At 42.7% G+C, this 24,248-nt stretch overlaps 1 protein-coding gene across 1 annotated transcript in view; it reads left to right on the top strand.

Moving 5' to 3' along the window:
• Positions 1 to 2,513: 2,513 nt before the first annotated feature.
• Positions 2,514 to 24,248, top strand: part of LHCGR (luteinizing hormone/choriogonadotropin receptor) — a 51,793-nt gene continuing 30,058 nt past the window's right edge. The window contains exons 1-2 of the mRNA XM_024553077.2: positions 2,514 to 2,677; positions 22,012 to 22,083. Coding sequence (XP_024408845.2) covers positions 2,514 to 2,677; positions 22,012 to 22,083 — 236 coding nt within the window. The remainder of the gene's footprint in view (positions 2,678 to 22,011; positions 22,084 to 24,248) is intronic.

Here is a 24,248-nt window from a genome sequence, read left to right as displayed (position 1 = left end):
ATAGGTTATATATTAATGAGTAGGATAGGTAAATTCCATTGTAACAAACTTGTGATTATAACAAACAATTAATGTGATTTTGTTATAATAGGCACATTGCAAGAACTGATGTGATAATTAAGATACAATTGAAACTAATCAGATATAAAAATTGCATGAAAACTCATTACAGTTATGTTTTCTTTCAGATGAACAACTTTACCTTTTCATCAACTGGATTTTATTTCCAATCCAACACAAGCAATAAGAAGTCAGTACACACAGTCCAACTCCTTCCACCAGTATCCACAAAGGCCTTGCATTTTAGAGCTAGAAGAGCCCGAGGATTGAGAACTCAAACCCTCCTCCTATAAATGAGGAAATGAAAGACCAAGTCACATGGTTGATGAAGGAACAGAAAGGAAAAATCCAGGTGTCCTGACTGCCCTTTACTTTTCTTATGGGAGTCTAAGTAGCCCCCAGAGATAGCCAAGCACAAAATCAAACGGTTCTTCAGGGGTGGGTGGGAGCAACCATTCTTTTTATATAATAGATGGGTTTTGGAGTAAAAAGAAAAAGCCACATAAAACACAAGATTTGAAATAAGTGCCACTCAACCACCTTGAAGTATTCATTCCTTTTTTCCTGTTATTTAGGATATATGGTGGAAATGTTTAAAAAACCCAGTGTTACCCTAACTTCCCTACCAAATTCTGACAAAGCTAAAACAGAGGAAATGTGATCCCAAAGTAGTCAGGGATAATTACTTGACACCAATCCAGATAGATCCAGTGTGGTTGGAAATAAATCAAGCAAGGTTGTTAAGCTCTTCTCAGACAATTCATTGAGCGTATGCTACAGGTCTGTGCATGGGTTTTCATTCATTCATTCTTTTCCTCAACAATATATGCTGAGCGCCTACTAGGAGCTAGGGGCTCTGACATGCCCTAGCAATACTAAGATGAATGGACAGGAGGAGGCAAAATTAAAGCCGTAATTACAGTGTGTTATATCAATGGCTATAGAATCAGAGAAGACTTTAGAGTGTAAATGACAATGGGATGAGTCATGAAGGACAACTAGGAATTTACATAATGGAATATGGAAAAGGAAGGAAAAAATCATTCGAGCTCAGGGGAACAGCAAATGTAGGGGTGTGAAAGGGTGAAGAGTGGGCAGGTAAAGAGTTGGGGACAGGGATCCAGAAAATGAAGACAACCCTATAGTCATAAGCTTTGTTTTTCATGTCATCTAGCACAATGCTGTCATCTAGCAAAGCCCAATGATTTTTTTAAAATAACCTTTTAAAACTCTGCCTTCCTTGGGCAAGGGACCCTAAGAGACTAGAGACTGGTCACTGAGCCAATCTGCCTGTGAGAGCTGGCTTCAAAACAGAAGAAAGGAAACTGTTTTTACTTCCTGTCTGCACAGTCTTAGATACCTTCCCAGATCTCAAAATCCAGCTCTTCCAGAAAGACTTCTAGGATTTCCAGAGTCCAAATAGAGTCTGTAGAAGAAAGGCAGGAAAAGTGTTTTAGTGATGAAATTAAATAGGGGAAATTATGGATCCCCAGGTTTACCATAAAATTCTGTCTCCTTTCGAAGTCCTTGGTATGTAGATCATGCAGTAATATTTTGCATTGGTGAGAGAAAACAGATGATGGACATGAGTCGGAACAGGCTCCTGCTACTTACAAGCTGTGTGACTCTGGGGACCGTCATGTAACCTCTCGGGACATCATTTCTCTGGTTTAACACTTGCTAGTTTGCTGTCAAGTTTAGCCTCCCATTTAAGTAACTGCTGTACATTACTAGAGCAGTTTCATTCATTCAACAAATCTTTACCATGTAAAGCCAGAGGAATACAAAAATAAATATGACTGTATTTGGCTCTCTAGTACCTCATATCTACAGTGGAGATTAGAACAGACTCAAATTGCTGTAAAGAGGAAAGCCGTTACTACCCACAGAATGAGGCAGGACTGGGGAAGTTGGGAGGACAGAGATAACTGAGTGTGGAGGGAGACGGTGGGGAAGAAGGAGAAAGGGATTAGGGCTCAGAATGAAGGAGAGGAGTAGCTTCTCAGCTGCACACCTTCACCCTTCAGATGTGGGCATGGAGAGTATCCGAGTGTCCAAGCATGGGTCTGCCCCTCACAGACGAAATCGGAGAGGTTAGGGTGAATGACACAACTCATTCAACTTCACACTCACAGTTACAGCGGAGCCAGGACGAGAATTCAGAACTCCCCACCCCTCATCCAAAGCGCGCACCATTACCAACTCTGCCTCCTAGAACTAGGGCTGTTTGCAGATGTGGCCGACAGGATAGTCCAGGGAAAGCTGCAGTGAGGAAGTGATGGGGTCACAGAGCAGAAACTCAGCTGCAGGGAGCGCCGTGGTGGGGACGGAGAGGGCGGGAGGGAGGAGGTGGGAGGACAGACCTAGGGGCGGGGAGAGGGGCGAGGGCTGCACTCCAGGGCTGTCAAGGGCACCCGCCCAGCTGCAAGAGCGCATCCTCAGGCTCTCTGGCCATGGGGTGGCCGATCCCAGCACTTTGGCTGCTTCTGGCGCTGCTGTTGCTGCCGCTTCCTCCACTGCCACAGGCGCTGAGCCTGGTGCACTGCCCCGCGCCCTGCAGCTGCCCGCCCGACGGCGCCCTGCGCTGTCCTGGCCCGCTGGCTGGCCTCACCCAACTGTGAGTACGAATCCCCTCCCTGGGACCCTTGCTGGCTCCTGGCTACCTTGCCTCCATACTCTTTGCCCCCTTTACCTGGAATCTTGAAGAAAGCCCATTCGTCCTATCAAAACCACCACCTTTTAGGGTGATGAGATGCCAAAGCTTGGGGTCTGTCTTTACCATCCTGTGCCACACCTTGGATCTGGGACCCACCTGCTGGCGCAGCCTCCAAGCCCCTCCAGCCCCTGGCAGCCCCGATCCCCTCTTTCTCTGTGGTTGGGGCTGTGGCAGGGAGTGTGGAACTGCCCAGAATCCACAGGGAACAGGTGGCAGATGCTCCTCAGTCAACAGCTGTCTCTTCCAGGAGATTCTTGTGTGGTCTTTGAGCCTTGGGCCTGCCAGGTTGGTGAAAGTTACTGTGACCCCTGTCATCCTGTGGTCCTCTGGGAATGAAGTGTCCAGACCCTATGGCCAGGGGTGACCTGGTGACTAAACCCAGACTGCTGGGAAGCTGCCTCCCCCAACCAGGGCCCACCTCCTCTTTAGTGAGCTCCACCCCTGTCCCATGCTTACTTGTATTTCAGTCAAGGCCTAACCAACCAAAGCCCTTGTGTCCCACCTGGGGCACACCACCACAACCTCCACACTCACAGCGGCAAGCAGGTGGAGGAAGTTGTTTGCTCACATGATAGGGTGAAGGGGAGTAGGGGGGCCTTTAGTACTAGTGTACGCGAGTGTTGCCCAGTCTCCTTTCTTCAATTTAGGAGAAGGTACCACACATAATAGGATTCTATTTATATGAAATGTCCAGATACACAGAAAGTAGACTAGTAGCTGCCAGGTTGCAATAAAGGCATGGTGACTGCTAATGGATGCAGCTTTTGGGGGTGACAGAAATGACCTAAAATTAAATAGTGGTGATGGGGGCATAACTCCATGCACTGTACAATATAAATGGGTGAATTTCATGACATACGAATTACATTTCAATACAGTTGTTAGGCGATAAAAGGAAAGAAAAGTAGTGCTCTAAAAGTATGCAAAAGGCACCAGGTTGGTAGAGGTCTAATTGTTATGTTCTAACAATTAGAGGTGGTAGAATTCCATGCTGGGGGAGGAAAGAGACACTCGCTGCCCCACGCAAATTCCTTGGGTCACAGCAGTCTGTCAGAGGCCCACCTCACTGAGGGGAGTCCCCTCCCTCCTGAGAGGCTGGACTTCTCCCCTGGAAGAGTTAGTGGCCTTCAGGGAATATTTGTGGTTGACAGATACAGTTTAAAGGTTGAAGGGTTTATATTAATTAGTTTCCATTAATTATCTTGTCAGCTCAATTCCCTGAAGGTGAGGACCAGGATGATGGAATGTTTCAATCAATCAACAAATCTATGGAAACTGCTTTCGAAGTCCCAGCCCTTGTCCTTCTCTGACAAGCCCCTCATCTTGTTCTTATGAATGATTGTGCCACTAACAGCCTTTCTCACTCGCCTGGTACTCATCATCCAAATTACAGCACAGAGAGATGCAGTAACCTACCCAAGGTCCAACAGCTAACGAGTAGCAAAGACACTTCATCTAATAATGATCTTTCTGTGTTTGCTTTCTTAGCAAGAAAATTACCCCATCATATATGTAAATTTTTTCCCAGCTTCTCCAAAGTTGGCACCGAGTAGAGAATCCCCCAGTGGGAGGCAGGAATGAGTGCACCAAGCCCCAGCTCCTTTCAGATTCAGCTTTTTCCTGAAACCACTCAACAATTCTTGCTGCCATAGCCCTGGTGGTCTCAGGAGCGTATCCCTTCCCTGGAGAAGACTGAAGTGAAAAGAACAAAACAAAACAAAAATCTTCTTGTTGCCCACAGTTTAAAGAAGCCGAGAGCCCCTCAAAAAAATTTTAAGGGCTGATTAGGTTTGAGGGTGGAGTGTGAGACAAGGTAAGCACCGCCAGCATGCTAAAGCTAGCTAGTCTCACTCTCAAATAGGAGCTAGTTGTCCAGGATCTGAAGCCATTTGCCATCCCTGTGGGGTTCTGGAGAATCCTAAACTTCCTCCCTTCACGCGCACTATCTTGGCATCCACACCAGGAGCATCTTCTCCTAGACATGTAAACCCCTTAGGTCAACAAGTGTGCTGCCCCTCACAAGGTCGGACTTCCTGAGAATCAGACAGTTGAGTCTGACCTCATCCTTCAGGTGAGAATCCTCTGGGGGTGGAGCCAGTAAAGGCCCAAACAGGATAACTTTTTTATCACAATGTGGTGGCTTCAACATCAATATGACAAAAGAGATTCACAAGAATAGAAGGGTAGCCCTGGCTCATGTGGCTCAGTGGATTGAGTGCCAGACTGAAGCAAAGAGTCACTGGTTCGATTCCTAGTCAGGGCACATGCCTGAGTTGCAGGCCAGGTCCCCAGTAGGGGGCATGCAAAAGGTAACCACACATTCATGTTTCTCTCCCTCTCCTTCTCCCTCCGTTCTCTTCTCTCTAAAATAAATAAAATAAAGTCTTTAAAAAAAAAAAAGAATAGAAAGGTAAATATTCCAAGGTGATGTAGTTCAAAATGTGGTCCCAGACCAACAGCATGAGCATCACCTGGGAAATGTTAGAAATGCACACTATCGGGCCCCAGCCCGAATCCACTGAATCAGAAACTTTCAGGATGTGGTCCTGAAGTCTGTTTTAATAAACCCCCAAGGTGATTCTAATGCACACTGCAGCTTGAGAACCAAGCTATTGCTCTCCACGGAGCATATAATCTTCTGAAAAGCAAGAAGTATGTTTTAAACTTCCTTGTGCCATACACTTCCCTTCTCCATCCCCACTGCCCCACCCCACACACACATCCACAATGTCTATTTATTGCAAAGGCAGCTGTGATCAAATTAAAAGCCCAAACTCTGAGACATATGGAAAATAAACACGATTGAGAAAGTTTTTTTGTTTTGTTGGGGTTTTTTTTTTTTTTAATCTTTAAAGAAGAAGAGGAGAAGGAATCCATGGAGGACAGGCACTGATGATAGAAGGGATGGGGAGGAGTAATGCTCAATGGAGTGGGATCTCAATGTGGGTGAGAGGAGAGCATTAGTCTCAGATTAAAGGGGAAGGGTTAATCTTGGAAAGAACAGGGAGACTTCTGAGTCCCAAGAAAATGGTTGGGAAAAGGTATAATTCAACACTCAGGTGCCCTGGCTGGTGTGACTCAGTGGATTCAGTGCCAGCCTGTGAGCTGCCAGTTCAATTCCCAGTCAGGGCATGTGCCTGAGTTGTGAACCAGGTCCCCAGTTGGGCATCGATGTTTCTCTCCCTCTTTTTCTCCCTCCCTTTCTCTAAAAATAAATAAATAAATAGTTTTAAAAGTATTTAAAAAAACACTGAGGCAAAGGACAGGAAATGTGTATGGGTTCATGCTAAAGTCCTTGTTTTCTTAATGATGAATGAATGAAATGGTAAACAGTAATTACAAAATAGACAAATGCTATGAATAACAAGTTATCAGGAGTCTGAAAAAGAAGAGAACTGAACTTGTGAGGTAAGACTTCCAGAAAAAGAGGGATGTGGTCTTGCACTAGGTTACCCACAGGATTTTCTCAGCAGAGAGAAGAGGAGCACTCTCCGTTCTGGGGGTTGGAGAAGGTAAGTGCCACAGAGCACCTTAGAATTCATCGTCAGCCCTTCAGTAGCTACTAGTTTATATTTTAATTATTTCAGGCCTTGTTACTCCTATCTTTTAAGACCTCCAACTAACATTCACTATTTGGTTTAAAAGGGTGGAGGGGGACTATGGATTGTAAATGTTTATCATTGACAAGCCCACTACTTGCAAATTTTGAAGATGGCATTGCTCAATTGTTCATATCTCTCCGTCCCTTCCATATTTTTATTAAAACTTAGGTATTTAAAATCTAAAATGTTATGCAAAAAAAAAAAAGCCTCCCACTTTTCACTAGTTTTAATTGGGGAATAGAAAAAATGATTTTTAAATTTTTCTTTCCTTTTCTTATTAGTTTCAGACAACTGGAAGGGGAAGAAAAAAAATCTCACCTTGCCTATGGTTATATAAAGATCTTTGTCTCTATGACAACAGAAAGGTTGATCTGCTTGATATAGAAACAGCTTCTGAAAAATCTGTTTGTAAGAAAATGCTAATAATAATTATGGAAATTTATTTTTTTCATGTTGTTCCTACTGAACAGAGATTAAACTTTTAGACTTTATTATAAGACATGATCCAGAGACTTTGGAAAGATAAAATGTGCTGTATCCATGAGTCCAGCTTCACAAGAGGATGTCAGTATCCTGCCATCTTTCCTAAATGTCTTTTTCCTTCTTCCTCTTGCAGTGGAAATCAGGGTCCAGAATAGTGTTTAATGTTGTAGAGGTATGTACAGGAGGAGGGTGTGGTCCCTGACCTTCGGGAGCCCACAGTCTACATGGAAAGATACCCAAGAAACTGATGTACACAGGGAAAGAGGCAATAAGGCTCTAAGGAAATTCAAGAATAGACCAATCACTATGGACTGAAATCTCCTAAGGGAGGCTTCACAAGCCAGGGGACATGAGGCTGAACCTTGAAGGAGAAAAGGAAAGAAGAGTCTAGGAAGAAGAACCACAGGTTGCAGTAGACTAGAGAAGCACAGAATAAGGTTGAATGGATTCTTCTTTTATTATACTCTCTCAGGCTCTTTGGGGGAATTTTTTTAAGGGAAGATAATAACATCACCAAAAACAGTTGAGTAAATTAACAGATAGTTGTGGGGAAAAAAAAAAAATCTGGTATGTGGTTCTTGACTAATACACTTTCAAAATCACTCTTGGACAGTTAACTACAAAGACATTAAGTAAAAATCATGATTTGGAGTCATTTCCCCATGAAGCTTCCCCCAATGCACCGCCCACCCCAACACACACACGCATACTTGCTTTGATTCCCTGGACTTACATACATTTTTGCACATATCCCACCACAACATCACCATTTATTCAACATGTGCCTCTTCTGCTACAGCAGGATTTCTCAACCTAGCACAACTGACATTTGGAGACATAATCATTTGTTGGGGAAGGCTATTTTGTACACTGTAGATGCTTAGCAGCATCCAGCATTGCTGGCCTCTACCCGCTAGATGCCGGCAGTGCTGCCCTCCCAGACTGTGGCAATCAAAAATGTCTCTAGACATTTGCCAAATGGCCCCTGGGGGTAAAATCTGCCTCCCTTGGTTTTGAATCATGGTGTTAAAGTAAGAACCAATTGAAGAGGTCTTTTCAACTCAAGATCCCCAGAATTTCTCAGGTAGTGGGGTTAAAGTGTTTACTGAGCTACACACAGGACGCTCAAATGGAAGAGAGAGCGGGATAACAACAACGAACCAACCCAAAAGCAAACCCACGTTCTTTAGCATGCATCCCATCTGCATGTCATTTTAAAATTCCCCATCCTAGAGAATGGGGGGCAAAGGGTGCTGTGGCCACCAGAAGGAGTTCTCTGTGTTGTGTCAACATCGAGGTCCCAGATTTTGCAGACCCCCGGTCTGTCCTTTGAAAGCTTCAGGGAAGCAAGACTGGAAGCTTACCTGTATTAATATACCCCAACCAGATTATTTTAATTTTTACTGTCTATTTAACTCACTAATTAGGAAAAAATCAGCCCCCAGCCCAGGATTCATTAAAACAAAACAAAATAACCACCAAGGCAGCCTGAATTGAGACCGATGGATTTCCAGGCCAGACACCAGGTAGGGGCCCATAGGACAGTGGGATGCCTACCAAATTCTTGCCAATAGGACAGTCTGTCCTATCCTCAGCTCCCCTGAAATGGGCCAGACCAAAATAATCTCAGAATTCAGAAGCTCGTGTCCCATCTCCCTACCCCACAAAAGAGCAAAGGCCCCAGGTAGTGGTTGATCTTGAACCTTAGTTCTCACTCAGCTCCCCCAGCTATAGCTTCAAGGCAATTCTTAAACATGGCTGTGCCTATAAACAGGCTCCTTGGGGGAAGCTTTGCAAGAACCAGATTTTATTAGTTTAAAAATCATCCTTTTGGGGAAAGTGAATGATGGCCCCTAGAGAGACACTCAAAAGCAGGCAACAGAGTTCCCAAAGTCTCAATGGAAGTGTAGAGCCAAACGGTTTGCACACAGACCCTTTTGGCATTGGACCCAGCTCCTGCCTTGGAGAGCAGTAATTCCTTGACTTTTTTCTTGCCTTTTTAAAAAAAATTTCAAAAGCAGCATCAGATTAATTCAAAGCTCGAGTTCTGCTCCTTTACCCACCTCTATCTTCTTTCCAAGCTCCTCAATTTGATTTCCTGTCTTAAAAGGAGGCCCAAAAGCTTTATTTCCAAAATATAACCTCCCAGAGTAGCTGCACCAGACAGTGTCTTGGCCGTGTGTAACTCTGATCTCACACAAGGGCCATTAAGGCCAGTGGAGCCACAGTGGTGGGGAGAGGCCCTGCTGCTCACTTCCAGAGCCCAGAGGGCTGGCTCCATGGGAGCATATGTGTTCTGTTCTGGCAGCTCCCCCTGGTGTGTGAAAAATCACATTTAATGCAGATTTTAGCAAGTCTCCCACCAACTATTTTTTAAAGAAAGGAATTAAAATAATCCCGCCCACCAAACAGGTGGGCTCTCTGATTTGGTGGGCAGCTTCTAGCAACTTCTCATGGTCCTCATTTACTCCCAGCTTCTGCCTCACTGGGAGCTAAACCCCCCGCCCCTGGCCAGCACACCCTTCACAGCTACTCTGTGTGGCCCTGAACTCACGGCTCTGCAATACCACCTGAGCCAAATTCAGAATCATCCTTAACTCTGATGAAATGAGGTGTCTCCTGAGTCCCTAATTCTACCTCGTGAGCAAGAGCGGACAGCATTTCTGAGCCCACAGGGATGGAGCTGCTCTGGTATGCCAGGGCAGGGTCCAACACAGCCCCCAGATTATCTGAATTGATCAAAGACCAGGACAAAGACCAGGCAGACCTGAGTTCTAGCACCAGGTCCGTTCTCCCTAATCTGCATTGCGGATTCAGGCTACTGATAAAGCCTCTGTGCTGTCTGTAAAAGGTGTATGTATGCTGATTCCTGCCCAGTGGGTCTGACTGTGGTGAAGATATACAAGACAGCAGAGGCAAAAGTGCTGGGAAATAAAGGTTTCACAGAGCTACAAAGTATTATTGTAACCATCTGATGATGCAGAGAAGACTGCATTTACTGTTCAACCTTATAGCCCATATATGAGGTTGAACAGTCCATACCTATCATCCAGAGGCAAGCCTGATGGACTAGTCTAGTTCCTGGTAGGTGTTAGTTACAGAGAAAGACCTACTAGGTCTTCTCAACCTCAAAGGGGAATAAGTTAGAATCCCAAAATAGCAGAGCTCATTATTGCCTAGAGTCTGATATGCTGCTCTTTCCAGCCCAGGCTGAGCTGCCCCTCAGACATACCAGCTAACACCTGATTATAGGCTATTTTCTGTTGTTCAATTGGTTCACTCCTATCTGCCCAGAGAGAGCATCCAAACACATTCTGCATGCTTTCTTTTCCCCATTCCCCATCCCTAAGCCTCAGGCTGGAAACAAAAAACCTTCCGTTCAGATTTGTCGACCACTCAGGAACTAAATACTGAAATGAACAGGTCAACGTACAGGATCCAATGACAGTCTTCAAACTAGGAGAGAGAGGACTACAGTTCTCAGATGACCACAGGGAACAATAGAAAGTGATAAAAGCCAGATAAAGGTCATAAACAAAATCTGAAAGGAGTTCAGAGAAGGGAGCCATCCTTTCTAGCCAGAGTAATAAAGAAACTTTGGTGGAGATATCTTTTGAGCTGTAGCATTTTAAGCCTCACTCTCTATAGGGGCAGCTGTGTTAACACAGTTATCTCTCAGTCCTGGCCTTTGACACCAGTCTAGAAAAGTCACTGGAAAATCATTACTCTAGGTCTTCTGCTCTCACTGACCACCAGCACATGACCTGGCCATGCTATGGAACACCCATGGGACGGTGGGGCCACTTCCACTAGAAACCTTGGGAAGGGCTCTGATGGAGGCTTCTCTCGTTTGTAAGCACTGGAAATCAACTTTGAAAAACTTAATCATAAGAGATAAATCTACTAGAAGAATAAGGAGATAGAAGAATGTGGGCAAGATCCAGGGAGAATCTGGCATTTTAGCAGTAAAAGGTCAGGGAACACCTTTCTAGATTCCACTTTTACAATGAATCAGCTCCATAGACTCCTGTGTGTCCATTACAGTTCTAAATTCCTGAGGAGAGAATCTGATTGGCTCCCCCCATCCCCCGCCCCCAAGGCAGAAGCCTACGAGCACAGTGAGATGCTTCTACCCTGATGTCATCAGCAATGAGATGCCTTGAAAGAAGGGGCATTTTTGAGCCAGGCAACCCCACAAACCTATCTACCAGAGAACACCCGTGCTGGTAATTTCAGGCACTTCAAGTTCATCCTCAGATTAATTAAAATATGTGGTATATCAGTTGCAACCACCTTTCACAGGCTCACTAAAAATTAAAATAAAATAAAGTAAAAAAAAAGTTTTTAAGTGTCTGGAAACATAATCTTATAATGAAAGAGCTTCCTGAAGCATATCTGCGATGTTGCTGCCCTGACAGCATAATATTCTCTGCTTCTAAAAAATATTTTTGAGAAATCACTACAGATGACACCAACATTCCCTCAGGAAGACTTCAACATTTACCAGAATTATTCTTGTCATATCATATTATTGCTAGAAGAATTCTAGTTTGGGGGATAAAGATTGGATCATTTTGCTTTGCATTTTTAGGAAACTTTAAATGGGTTTTGAGTGAGAGCTTAGATGTATTTACCATTTTCCTTTGAGGCTTTATATTTTTAATTTAGTTGTAGCACAAATGACTTGGAAAATCCATTACCCGGGAATCTTCTTGAACATTTTGCTTTACGTTATAATCCATAAATCCCTAGCAGCATCCTGGGTGCTCTGGAATGGCTGGCTGTCTTAAAGGACAGTCACTCATTGCACTTTCCAAGGGGCGAGTTCCAACTGAGTGGACTTTTCTAATGAGCAAATGTAAATTCTGCAGAGTGGCTCCCTAGAGTTGGAATATTTAATGCAAAGTTGTTTTTTTTTATCATTTCTTTAAAAGCTATCAGATAAGGCCTATAATAGATACCTGAACCCAAAAGAAAGGTGCCAACTTGGGACCGTTTACCCTTCCCCTCAGTTGTCTATGTATTATCAGAAGATAGTCAAATGTCAGGGACAAGTCACAGGTTTATAAGCTTAAGGATCCGTGACAAATTGAAGAGTACACTCCAAAGTACTGAAGCCACCCCACCCCACCCCCAACAAGGAAGTAGAGTTATCATTAGGCATAAGTGGAGTAGCTTGAATTTTTCACAGTAAGCAGGTATGAATTGAAAGTACTTATTGAGCTCTTATCTTGTGCTTGATGCTGTAGCAGTGTTATATAAACATTTTCTAATTTAATGTCAAAACTCTCTGCGTTAGTATCATCATCATTTACAGATATGGAATGAGGCCTGGCTGCAGGGACTACCTCCACTGCCCCACTCTGCTGCTTGCAGAGAGAAAGCATGCAGGTGGTGGTGAAGACACCTGCCTTAAAGAATGTAGCACCTGAGATAACCCTTTAACCAAGTAGAATTTGACCAGCGGACAAGTGCGGGTGTGCCAGATGGTGGACACAGGGTGACTGAAGGCAGGAGAGTGTGAGGCAAGCTCAGGAGGCACAATAGTCTGGTGTGTCTACGGAGGCACTGTCCGGTAGAAATATAATGTGAGTCACATGGGTAATTTTTATTTTTTAATAACCACATTTAAAAAGCTTTGAAAAGGTGAAATCAGTTTTAATAAAATGTTTAGTTTAATCCAATATGTACAAAATAGTATTACTTCAACATGTAATCAATATAAAAATTATTAATGAGATACTTACCATTCTTTTTCTTGCCTAGTCTTCAACATTTAATGTGTATTTTGCACTTCCCGTGCATCTCAGTTTGGACTGGCCATATTTCAAGTGCTCAGCACAAGGTCAGGGTCCTAGTTATATGAGGGGAACAGTGGGCGACAGGACTGATGAGTGAAGTTTGGGCCTTTATCTGGAGGCCCTGGAGTGCAAGGCTGAGACATTTGTGGATATCCGAGTAGAAGAGTGACACGGTAGGCGGTGTCAGGAAGATTAATCTAGGCTGGGCAAGGGAAACCCAGGACGGGGTGAGAGGAAACCAATTTGGGGAGCATAGAATAGTCAAGGTGGAGAAAAGAAAGGCCAAGAAGAGGGGCAATGGGAAAGGAATAAAGCAGCTAGAAGCAAGAGAGGCGTGAAGGCAGAATCTACCAGAGACTGGGTGCCTAATGGTAGAACAGAAGAAATGTTCATGCAGGGCATCTGGTCAATTTCAGATAACAGTGCATTAAAAACAATACCTATGTAGTTAATAAGAGCTGAAGAGAACTCAGGAGAGTAAGAAAGTGCATTCTGGTAGGCTCGGATGCTTCGTGGAGGAAGAGGAATTTGAGCTGCATCTTTGATGTTGAAGTCTGTGAGCATGTGCCATCAAGAAGCTGATGGCTCCATCAGAAGGCTAGGTTGTCACAGAAGAACCAGGGGATCATGTAGCAAGGCGTATGAACAAACCCCCAAAGGAAGAGTACTGATGTGATTTGATCAGTGAAGGACAGAAGACTGGACCAGGAATCAAGGAACCTATGTTCTAATCCAGATCCGCCACTGAATTGCCACGTGCTTCCAGGGAAGTCATTTCATTTTTCCTTATGTAGGTTCTTCATCTGGAAAGTGAAGAGTGGCCCTTTCACTCGGATTCCTTGCGCCTAATACAGTAAGTGCTTAAAGGTAGTCAAACAATAGTCAAAACTACCTAGATGTATTTTTAAGGCATGTTCAAAAATTTTCTGATGTAAAACTTACCATATTGGATGTCCATCTAGACTGACTTCCTACTTCAGTTAACATTGAAGTCTCAGCTCACTCAAGGTAAATGCTAAAGACAAGAGGCCAACCAATGAAGACACACCCAGTAATAAAATTACCAAATAGATCAATGCACTTGAAATCGTGAAGATTTAAAATTATTTGGAAAGAGGAAAGCAATTTTATTTCATTCCAAGATGAAAGCAAGTTTACTGTAATTACTGAACAGTGCTGAAAAGAATACAAAAATTCTTAAGTCTCTGTTAAATGTAGAATAAGGTCTTTTATAATAAATATAAAAACATTAACATTCTTTTGATTTTAAATAAGGTAATGCTCCTCCCTCCCATTTCAATTAGTTCATTAGGCAAAAAACCTTTGACCATCTCTGATTTCTCTCTTTTTACCTCCCTTTGATTTTGTAGTGTTTTAAAATTCAGAATGTGTAGCTCCAACAATAAACTAATTATCTGTAAAAGATGGATGGATGTTTGTGTAGCTTTCCTAAATCAATAATATAGATGGCTTTTCTAAACAATGAGAGGGAAGTAAATAAAAATATTTCACTTCTGCCATGCTGGGCAGAAGTGAGGCACGATAGTATGAAGTTAGGAATTCATTGGCAAATAGAATGGGGAAACTGAGACATATAGCTGAATCAAACTGGCCTCATCCAGCATCCTGACTCACCTGCCTCCTTCTCTCTTGCTTGACCACTCCCTCCCTCAAGCATTAAGCCCTCAGGATAATGAGGTTCTGATCAGCATCAAATAATCTGAGGAACAAAGCCTCGGGTCTATTGACCACAAAGAGAGAATTCTGGTCAAACCAGAGATAACATCCAGGCCTCAATTTTGTTTCAGCTCTAGGCCCAGAAAAGCAGCAAAACCAGACAAAGAGATATCATGGCTGGCCTCAGGACCAGATGCAATGACCAATGACCCACTACCCTTCTACTGACCAATCAGTAGGGGCCATGACCCTAACCCTATAGACTCATTTTGATGAATCAATATTAAAGGACACATCTAGAAAGCTGATAAATATTCTACAACACTGAGATCCTCCCCTAATAACTCCCCTAAAATTCCCACCTTTAGAAAGAAGATAACACCCTTTAGACAAAGGACCCAGTGCACACATGCTTTCTAGAGAACACCCATGCCTTCTTTCTTCAGTTGTGTATCTTTGCTTTCTTTCTCCTAAGCTCTAAGTGTCCCCACAAGACTTGCAACCAGGGGAGCAGCAGGCAGCAGTAGCTCACCCTGGACTAACCCCCTGAACCTGTCTGCAAGGCCCCTCCTTTTGCCTCTGTAACTCATTTCCTGAGTCCACGCAGCCCAGCTGGCTTACTTCTACCTCTGTGACTTTCTTTCTAAAAGGCCAAGGCGGCTCTCTGAGCAGCTGGCTCAATTCTTCTTTTTTGAGTGTACTTTTGCTTTGTTTGCTAATTAAACTTCTTGTGCTAGAGTCCGTGGCTCTGAATTCTTTCTTTGTTGAACTCAAGAACCAAGACCCAATGCCACTGGTAAAGAAGGAAAGTTTGAGAGCTCCAGCAAAATGACCGAAGACCCCATCCAGGCTTTGAGGACTCCAGATTGGTGTTGCATTTCCTCCCTGGCTCTCATCTCCCTCTGGCCCTGCTCAGCGGGTGGACCTCAGAAGTGGTCCTGCCCTGGGAACCATCTGTGTACTCCAAGCTCTTAAAAACCAAGGGGAAATAGGGAACCTGTATTTGTTACTGGTTTTATGCCTTGCCCATCTTTAAAAGGAGAGAGTATACCCACTGAACCATATTTCCCTCTCACCTACAGAGTCTGCTATTTAAAGGAACTTTGCATGGAATCCTTTCATAGAAAAAAGAACCCTTTGATAATGCAAATGTCTCCAAACTGATAGGTTTTGTAAGCAAGGATTTCTAAATCTTGGGTTTCCTTGAAGGGGAACACAGAGCTCTCTGAACTCTGAAGCTCTCCAATTAACTTGATTTTTAGGGTTAACAATCCAGTGAGCTGGGAAGATTAGCTCCTTTGAAGGCCATCTGTGTTATTAAACTCAGAAGAGAAAAAGAAAAGGGGCTCAAGGCTCACCCTGGAGTACTCAAGAGACATTAGGAAGAATTAGGGAGGACCTGATAATGTGGGATCACCCTCTTCAAGGTGATGGGGTTTATTTGAAAGCTATTTTCTTCTCTGTAAGCAAAGCCTCTGGTGCTGGGCTATGACACATGATGCTCTGGGTGCTTGGCAATGAGGGGTGGCTGGGAAGGGGCCTGAGTCAGGCACCCAGCTGCAAGAGTTGATGGGAAGAAGCTCTGAAGGTGAGATAGCCCTTCTAAATAGTCTGACCTTGAGACCACATTGACTAGTCATTGGATGTGGGCTGCCCAGGAAAGAAGATGTGATCTTGTTTGAGGTGGTGGTGATTTTGGGCTGCAGGTAATTCTAGGAAAGCAACTCAGCTGAAAGTTTTAGCTGCCCACTCTCCCATGTGCTGGGGTAATGAGTGCCTCAGTGCTAAAGGGTGATTTTGGCAGCTCACCATAGCATACACTATAGGAAATCCGGCTGCACTGGGTACACCCCACACAAGGTCCCCATTTGTGTTAGGGGACCCAGTTTAAAAGTCAGAACCCAGCAGTGAAGGAAACTACGTTGATCCTAACCAGATAGCAACCAGGAACTGTGTGGGTCATCAGTCTGTCTCAGCTCCTCTAAGGGGCCGAGATACAGGGATACAGGGATTTTGGTTTTTTGTTTTGTTTTGTTTTTGAGAAGAAGGCAGGGCAGCTGCTCCATTCCTAGATAGAGTCTGGCAAGACAAGAAAAGCTATAGGATAAGGAATCAAGGCAAAAACAAGCAGCAACACTGTGTGGGGGGAAGCAGGTATAATCCAAGGCACTGCAGGCACACTCCTGCACTCCAAATATTGTTGGGCTTAGTGCAGACAATGCAGAGAGACACAGGCCATCACCAGAGTCATAACCAATTACAAGATCCCAGAAATAGGGTGAGTGCTTTCTTCTAATCCTAAGGAATAGAGACTACTTCTACTTCAGCTTCATAACTGGAAGGGTTGAAGAACTTGCAGGCAGGATTCTTGAATAGATGGAGGTTCCAGAAATGATGAAACTAAGTCAACCTTTATCATCTGATCTAAGTATTTGTTTCAACATCTGTGCCAAAGGCACTTGGGCAAGGCAGGATTTGGCCATAATCCAGGTGTCACCTATGTTACATCATTCATTCAGGTAGAAATCAAAGTTTAAAGCTGTACATAGGACTGTGAAAATGTAATAAATGTAAGCAGCTACATGATTTCCCAGCCATATTCTTCCATAGCCATCTCGCTTTTCAAGAGGCAGAGAGAACTCCCCACCCTGCAAGTTCAAATTCACATCTGCCCAATAACCCTGGCTCTCCACCACCCATCCGAGATGATGCCCAGTTTGGGAGTGCCGCTGTCTTTGAGACAGAACAGGCTCTGTCTCTCTTCTATTTTTCTTTGCTTTATGCATAGCTTTCATGCCTTTTTTGACCCGGGACAGCAGAGTCGCCAAACTGTCCTTGCCTTTGGCCTTTTTTCTCCAGTTCTCCTTGGCTTCTACTCTATACCTAATGATACTGACCAGACCTCTCCACAAGAGTTCCTGAAGCTCACAACATTCTTGGAATACATGTAGGCCTAACTTCAAAAAAATAAGAAAGGAAGAAAAGGAAGAAGGAAGGAGAGAGGGGAGTGAGGGAAGAACTCAATACATCACAATAAAACATTTTTTCTTTTCCATTTGTTTCATAGGTACAGGGTTAAGTTGATCATATTTCTTCATTCACGTAACATTATCACTGGTCCATTCAAAGTCTCCTTCTGTTCTTAGTAATTTATTTTATTCCCTTCCACTTCCTTCTGATTCACCTAGGGCACCCATCCTAATGTATGTTTATATGTTCTCTTTTAAAATGTCTACATTTGATGGGCAAGTATTTTAATTCTGTGAGTAGTGTTTTATATATATCATTAATTTCTTTCTTTTTTCTCTCAGAATCATGATTCTAAAATTAACCCATGCTGCCCTGCGTGTCTTTAAACTCTCACTGTCAACTGCCAACCAATTAGTTAGGTGTCTACTGTCCACATTTTACCATTATCTCACTCAGTAGTGGACACCCAGCATGCCTCCAACCCACCTAATGCCACAGGCTGTGAAGAAAATCCTTGTGCAGTTGCCCTTAAGTTTCAGTGTGAGACTTTCTCTGGGACACATGCAGGAGTAGAACAGCAGGGTAAGTAAGACAATCGCATTGCTAAAAGTTTCTGGCTTCATGGAAAGAAACACAGAAACATCCATCAAAGAATGGAGTGCCTTAAATGAAGTACCTTCAAATGATTATGAACAAATCATGGGCCATGTGAACAAACCAGTTTAAATACAGGAAACAGACACCTGAATGCTTAGGAACAGCTGCCAATTGAAGATGCATCAGAAATAAAGACACGACATCTCTAAAATAAAAATATACATCAGTGAAAAAAAAACCAGTTTTGGATTCATAGAACCATATTTTCCACGAGGCTTCAAGAGAATACATCCGTTGTGAAAAGCTCAGTGCTCCTGCCTCACCCAACCTCTCTCCCCATTCTCTGGCCCTCAGGCTTTTATCTTGCCCCATCCACATCCACATAGCTCCCTGCTGTTCGCTCAGTGACTCTTTTATGGTTGGAACTCAATCACTCCGCCTTTCCTGCTCTGCAGCATCAACATCAACTGCAAAATTTCATCTTGCACCAGGGCTATTCCATGGTCACTGGGGACAGCCAGTGCCTGATCTATTGCTTCTCTCACTTCCGTCTGACCTTTGCTCCTCATCCCTCATCCCTATATCAATCAAAAGCTCAGACAACTTCCCTGGTCAAATCTGAGCCAAACTGCTCTTCTGAGAGCCACACAGTGCCCCCTGTTGGAGGAGAAGACTGCCTGCTGAGAGGCTCCAGCTTCTGGGCTCCATTTGCATGTAAATGCCTCTGAAGGGTTCAGTTGAAGCTTTTATGTAAACACTCTCCAAAATATGTTCTGCACTGCATTATCCCCAGCAATAAAGATTCTGGAATCAGAATTTGGCTGTCAGTTTTATTGATGTTGCATGGGGTACAGTAGAATACAGCTTTCTCTTCTGGAAATTTATTGACTTGGCAGTGCAGAGAGCAATAAAACTGTGTTTTTAATCAGTAAGCCAAGCAGACATGACTCCAGAAGAAATATAGGAAACAAACATGCCATCATAAGAATATTTCTCCCCCACTGTCCCTGTTCTTCTTGGATGCCCTGTTAAATAAGTTTGGGTACTGAACAATGTGCTTGAGGGAACTGTCTTCAGGAATAGATTCAGGGGATCAGGTTTGCATTACTTCCTCAAGATTGTACCATCTCTAACAGACTGTTGAATGAACGAATTTTTCTGAAATAAAATTTCTTTGCATTAGCCCCAAGAGAGGAACTGTTGGTGAGACACTTTGCAGGAGGACTATTGAGACAGGTCTCCTCTCGAGATAAGCAAGGTTACAGACCTGCCCCTCTACCATGCTCACTGAAAGTGGGTTACCTGGGTATATATCCAAAGGAAATCAAGTAACTATCTTTAGTGACATCTGCACTCTCACATTCGCTGCAGCATTATTCATGATAGCCAAGACAAGGAAACAATCTACATGTCCTTTGTTAATATAACAAGAACAGTTTGCATGACATCGATGTAACCTGGCAGCCAAGGACAGTGGACTGGAATGCACATGCGTGAATAATGACGACTTCACTGCACTAGTCAGCGGGGGCAGTAGATGCCACTGAGTGAGCATGTGTGCTGTGTGGCCATTGCATTCAAAATGACTGAGCGAGAAGAGCAATGAATCTGCATTAAATTTTGTGTTAAGCTTGAATATTCCTCCTCAGAAACTGTTTGGATGATTCAGAAGGCTTTTGGGGACGATGCAATGAGTACAGCACAAATAAAAGTGTGGCACAAATGCTTCAAAGATGGTGGAGAACCTGTTGAAAGTGATCCACATTCTGGAAGGCCTGCAACAAGCACAACACCTGAGACTATTGAACGTGTACACACTGCAATCAACAAAGATCAGTGACTGACAGCAAGAACTAGAAGCTGATCTGGGGATTCCAACAACTACTGGCTTTTCTGAAAACTAAAATCACCTTTGAAAGGGAGGAGATTTCAGACCATTGATGAGATTCAGGAAAATATGACAGGGCAGCTAACAGTGATTCCAACAAAGGATTTTGCAGAGTGTGTTGAACAGTGGAAGAGACCTTGGGAGAACCGTGTGAGGTCCCAAGGTGCCTACTTTGAAGGGGACTGAGGCATCATTGTCCTATGTACAATGTTTCTTTTATTTTATATCTTCAATAAATGTCTATTTTTCCTATTACATGGCTGGATACTTTCTGAACAGACCTCATAGGTGTACATACACACACAGTGGAATGGTTTTCAGCCATAAAAAGAAAAGAAGGAAAAGTGGCATCTGTAACAACATGGAATGAACCTGAAGGACATTGTGCTTAGTGAAATAAGCCAGACAGAGGAAGACAAATGTTGTATGATATCACTTTTATGTGCACTCTAAAAAAATATTTTTAAAGTGGATTTCATAGAAACAGAGAATAGAATGGTTGCCAGGGCCTGGGAGGAGAGAAAAATGGAGAGACCTAGGTCAAAGGGTACAAACTATCAGTTATAAGAAGAGTGAGTTCTGAGGATCCAATGTACAGCATGCTGACTATAGTTAATAAGACAGGATTGTATACTTTAAAGTTGCTGTGAGTTGATCTTAAGTGTTCTCACCACACATACAAAAAAGAGTTAACTATGTGTTGTGAGCGACATGTTAATTATCTTTATCTTGGTAATCACTGCACAATGAATGTGTATATCAAATCACCACACTGTACATCTTAAACATATACAATTATATTTTTCAATAATTCCTCAATAAAGTTGAGGGAAACAAGAAACAAAGAGATCGTCGGTTAGGAATCACATGCTTTGGCCCAATATTGAACAATAGAAAGGACACTTGGCCTCAGCCTGCTTATCATGTTACCTTGTTCAAATTACTTACTCTTTTTGTGATCCACTTTCTTCTGCTATCAAAGGGGAATTCCCACCTCACTCCCTTGCTGAGTGTACATAATAAGGTTAGAGGTGGCTGTGCATCCCTACACAGCACCTTACACCAGCAGCAAGTCTCTTCCTTGCTGCTTGCTGTAAGGCAGCTGTAAGTTTAGAGCTGTAAGACATCTCACTGACTCAAATCTGCACATCATGGAGGTGTTCTTTTCTAGCAGGTAAGGCAGTCCCTGCTGCACAGACACATGAAAAGCAAGGCAGAACTCCCACTGCTGTTCTCATACGCATGATATTCATGTCCCACCTGAAATGTCTTGCTCCACTCCCCTTCTCTCTGCCAGCCCTTGAGCTAAAACTGTGAACCACTGTAGATGCTTAATAAATGGTGGTTGAACATTCATTCCTGGCAGATGCTTTCTCCTGATTTATCTTAACCCTACGTTCCTTTATCACTCATATGTCATCCTGTTCTGGTTCTTGCTGTTGCCAAATAATCACTCTATTCCCAACTCTTATGTAATACATGACTTTTGTCTCAATTCAAGAACACTTAGATTGTTCCTTTGGATATAAGTAAGGGTCTGAAGGAAATGCTCTATAGATGTTCCCCCAAAGTGGCATGAGATGCCTATGTGATTTAACCATATTAGCAAGTGCTCTTGGGATAATATTGAAATAGGCCACCTGAAGGGGATGGACCATGTTCTCAATGAATCTTCCCTTCTCCTGTCTACCTGATTTTCAATTGTATTTTCACCATTCATTTCTCCACTCTACCCAGGAAAGCTTCTTTTCCATCCTCCCAGCCAAACCTATAGGGCCACTACAGAAAGCGTATTAACTATTTACTTAGTACCAAGCCCTGTCCTTTAAATGCATTATCTTGATTAATCATCATAACAACCCTCTGAAATTGGAATTATTATTTCAATTTTGTAGATGAAGAAACTGAAACAGAGTGCTTAAATAACATGCTCAGGGTCACATAGCCAGGTAGTGAGAGAGTAGGGATTTGAACCTGGGTGTGTCTGATCCCAAAGTTCAAGATATTGAACCAAAAATTACCCACTGATATAGACCAAGAATAAGTCATGACACATCTTTTTATGGATGTAAGTTGGAATTCTCAGGCTAAATTCAGTTGTTGAGAACTCTGTCATCTCACATACACATACACCCCCCCACACACATTTTATTCATGAACTTAAAAGGCACCCAATCTTAAATCTTAAACTCCTGGCTTTCCTTCTTTCTTTTCTAGATCACTTGGCTATCTCCCTATCAACGTAATTCCATCTCAAGCTTTCAGAGGACTTAATGAAGTCATAAAAATGTAAGTAAGCTACTGCATATCAAAAGACATTCATAATTGGAATAATACATTTTTTCTAAGAGAAATCATATTTGAAAGGGGATAATTTTTCTCGGAGAGAAACTGTATTTGGGAAACCCTAGTACTTTATCTTTTTTAATATAAATAATATCTAAGGACCTTTAAAGAAAGGTATGGTTTTCAAGAGTCATTAAAATCTAGATGAATAACCTTGCTTCAATGAACTGAATGCATTTGGATTAAGTGATGATAAACTTCTCAGGTAGAAAAGATGAGAGATTCCAATCATAAAAATTCTCCTGCTAGAGCAGTTATTCCCTCGTGTCATATTTTTAGATAACACCCACATAGAAGAAAATGTGTTGGAAGTTTACTGCGCATAAGAAGATAATCTTTGTATCTAAAATATAATAAGTGTAAGAAAAAAATACAATATTTATAGCCTTATTGATAAAAGGCATTTATCAAAGTGTAGAGCAGCCTAATAAGGCAGTGTGATCTCACTTTCGTGTCAGATGTAATTTCAATCCTTTGCCCTGGGGCTCCGGTTCTGTGGCTCAAGACTAAGTACATGGAGAGAGAACTCTCTCAGTACTCCAGGATTCCTGCATCCTCCTTAATGTTACTCTGAGTCAAAGGAACATAACGGGCCTTTTAGTTTCCAGAGAACATCTCTGATCTTAACAATCCGCTGGGCTTTCAAAGCAAATTGTAGCTCTTAGAGGAACCTATGACGGCTCTTCAGGATATTAGCAAGCAATGAGCATAGTAAAAAATAATTCCCTAAGAATTAGTATTATAATATTATAAGAAATTCACTGCAGGTTACACAAATATCAGTTTGCTTAAACCCAATTCTTACTCCTCTTTTCTCAAGTTTAAACATTGAGTTTTGGGAACTTTTAGACCTCCTGGTGAGAAAAGCAGCCACAGTTAAATGAACAAACCATTAGTAGGAATAAGATGAATAAGCCCAGGAACGAATCCATTACTGTGTTGTCACAAAAGACATCAACTGCCGTAGGCTCAGCCTTTCTGTGGGCTAAAGCTCTCATCAAGTCTGAAGCCTTCGGTGAATGTTAACCTTAAAAACGCTCAAATGTACAATTTGTGAATTTGAGACTTATTTCTCAGCTGGCAGTAAATGGTAGATTATGTTGGGGGTTTAGAATAACATTGACATTACCTACATGCTTGGGGGTGGTATATGGCAAAACTGTTTCCTTTACTTTGTGTCTTTTTAAAAAAAATCAATTCATTCATTAATCCATTCATTCATTTATTCCCAATGTGCCAGGCATTATGATGCCACCAGGTTTCAGAAGTGAATGGGACATACTCCTTGTCCTCAATTTGCTAACAGTGTGAAAAAAAAAAAAAACCAGTCAAAGAAATAGAATCCAAGGAAAGACACTATGTGTAGGAGGAGTTGACCACATTACAATTGCTTCAGAACAGACCTTGGGGGGAAGGGGTGTTATGAAACAATGAATTCAACCCAAATTAAAACTTCCTAGAATAATGGAGTTGGGAACCCAGATAGCCTGATCCTGGTCCTGAAACTCCCTAAAGACACTAGGCGCTGGATGTGCAGCCACTATGGAAAACGGTAGGAGGGTTTTCAAAAACTTAGAAATGGAACTGCCTTATGACCCACTGTTCCCATTTCTGGGTATATATCCGAATGCACCCCTATGTTACTGCAACATTGCCAAGATATGGAAGCAACCAACCTAAGTGCCTCTCAATAGACGAGTGGATAAAAAAGCTGTGTGATACATTTATACAATGGAATACTACTTGGCCATAAAAAAGAATGAAAACTTACCATTTGCGACAGCATGGATGGACCTGGGGGGGTATTATGCTCAATGAAATAAATCAGTCAGAGAAAGGGAAATACCATATGATTTCACTTATACATGGAATCTAAAGAACAAAATAAATGGACAAACAAAATTGAAAGAGACTCATGGAGACAGAGAGTGGATGATAGTTGAAAGAGGGGAGGAAGTTGGGGGACTGGGTGAAAAAAAGTGAAGTGATTAAGAAATACAAATTAGTAGTTATAAAATAGTCACAGGGATGTAAAGTACAGCATAGGGAGTATAGTTGATAATATTCTAACAACGCTGTGTGGTGCTGGGTGGGGGCAAATACTTGTA

This window comes from Desmodus rotundus, chromosome 5 (assembly GCF_022682495.2).
Source record: "Desmodus rotundus isolate HL8 chromosome 5, HLdesRot8A.1, whole genome shotgun sequence".
Taxonomy (NCBI): Eukaryota; Metazoa; Chordata; class Mammalia; order Chiroptera; family Phyllostomidae; genus Desmodus; species Desmodus rotundus.
This window is presented reverse-complemented; position numbering and strand designations above follow the sequence as displayed.